Source organism: Arachis hypogaea, chromosome 3, assembly GCF_003086295.3.
Source record: "Arachis hypogaea cultivar Tifrunner chromosome 3, arahy.Tifrunner.gnm2.J5K5, whole genome shotgun sequence".
Classification (NCBI taxonomy): domain Eukaryota; kingdom Viridiplantae; phylum Streptophyta; class Magnoliopsida; order Fabales; family Fabaceae; genus Arachis; species Arachis hypogaea.
In genome coordinates this window covers 13,693,215-13,695,043 of record NC_092038.1, presented here as the reverse complement: position 1 = coordinate 13,695,043, position 1,829 = coordinate 13,693,215, and the positions used below count along the sequence as shown (strand labels likewise).

The window sequence follows — 1,829 nt, the reverse complement described above, 5'->3', positions numbered from 1 at the left end:
GTCAAGAAGAAAGCCACACCAAACGCGGTATTAATCCTATAAAAATTCGTTTACTAAGCATTCCAACATAGAGTCATAGAGTGAAACTCATCAACGCCCTACATTCTTTTATAAACAAATATACCCGGATTGTTCTAAAATTACAGCCACACCATATAATCAATATTGAATAAAAATTCAGTATAGTTTATGAAAGAACAATGACATTTAAAAAGGAAAAACTATCCAAGATATATAATGTTCAATAAAAAAGCATGAGTTTGAGACCACACTTTGAGCGTTTTTTTTTTTGTGAACAGAATGAGTCATCATGATTTCACTTGGAAGTCCTCTTCTGGTACTGGTTCTTGACCCACTTGAGGCCAGCAGAGGTGCCACTCTTCACCTTCATGGCACTCACCACGGCAGCCGCCTTGGCCTTGTCAGCTCCGACCAACGCGGCTGTCTTGGCCTTGTCCATCCCGGCCGACGCTACCGCCTTGGCATCCGCCATCTTCTTGCTGCTCCCACTCTTGTCCATCTTCTCATTATGGTGATCATCACCATAGTCATCACTCCCAAATCCACCACTTCCCCATTGGTCAGACCAACTTGGTGCCTTGTTGCTCCCCATAATAAATTCCAAGTTCTGTGATTTTGATTTGATTCCAAACATTAACCCTAGTTAAGAGCCACTCCAGTAACATAATATACAACAATAAATAATCAACAATAATATAACATGAAATTCTACGGTCAGCGCCCAATTATGCAACAATAAGTAACCAATCAAATATAATATATGATTATGACTAATTGAAAAAGAGATTAGTTAAATGAAGATACAGAAGACAAGAGGGGACAAAAAGAAAATTACAATAAAATCAAATCAAATCCAGTCCAATCAACCAACGATGAAGTCAGAGATATACCTAATAGTGTGGACTGTGACAGCTTACCAATAAAAAATTTTAACGCCAAAAAAAAAAGAGAGAACGAATGAAAGAATCCGAGTAACGAATCTCAAATCTGAATCCGTGAGGTGGATTTCACACAATCACGAGCTCAATGATCAATTCAAAGAGTTTTGTTTGGAGGAAAATTCAATAGAGATCGACAGAAGAAGAATTTGATAGAGAAAGGGAACGAAGCTTGTTAATGGAAGAGATTAGTTATTGAGGAAGCAAGGATAAAGCAGAGAAGCAACGTATCACTCAAGAACAGAGAGAGATCCAGAGAGAGAGAGAGAGAGAGAGAGAGAGAGTACCTTTGGCTGTTGAAGAGAGAGAAGAGAAGAACGTTAGCGTGGTGGGGTCGAAGTCTTTTGAAGAAATAGTTGGGAGTGATGATGGAAGCGAATGGGAAAATTGGAATGAATACGGAATTAGAATGAATCACAAGCAAACCAAAAAGCAAACCACTTTTCTTTCTTTTTATTTTGATTCGGAGATGCTCCACCCACGTCCGTTTTTTACTAATTAATATATTTTAAAAAAAATTTTTTGAGTTATTTTTTTAAAAATATATTATGAAAGGCAATTTTATGTTTGGATATCACATATAAAAAGATTTTTTTATTTATTAATTATGTTTAGGTATAACAATATAAAAATATTTTTTTGTTTATTTATTATATAAAAAATATCTTTTTATTATATAAAAGATATATTTTAAAAAAAATATTTTAAACAAAGATGTAAATTATAGCTTTCTCAAAAAAAAGTTTTTTTTTTTTATTTTTCTAATACTTTTACTTTATTATTAAAAATTTGTCAAACACGTTAAAAAAATATCTTTTTTTATCAAAATAATAACACCCAAATAAATACATAGTAGATAATTATTTTTAT

The 1,829-nt window shown here is 33.2% G+C and overlaps 1 protein-coding gene across 2 annotated transcripts; it reads right to left on the bottom strand.

Annotated features, from left to right (window-relative positions):
- Positions 1-81: 81 nt before the first annotated feature.
- LOC112789597 (uncharacterized) lies at positions 82-1,385 on the bottom strand. Of its 2 annotated transcripts, none has more exons than XM_025831553.3 (2): positions 1,247-1,385; positions 82-628 (listed from the first exon to the last, which is right to left on the bottom strand). In XM_025831553.3, exon 2 carries the CDS (start codon positions 611-613, stop codon positions 317-319), a length of 297 nt encoding a protein of 98 aa, XP_025687338.1. In that variant the 5' UTR covers positions 614-628; positions 1,247-1,385; the 3' UTR covers positions 82-316. The 2 variants fall into 2 exon arrangements, with proteins under 2 accessions (XP_025687338.1, XP_025687339.1); XM_025831554.3 differs by lacking the exon at positions 1,247-1,385 and adding an exon at positions 912-1,050.
- Between the last annotated feature and the right edge of the window lie 444 nt (positions 1,386-1,829).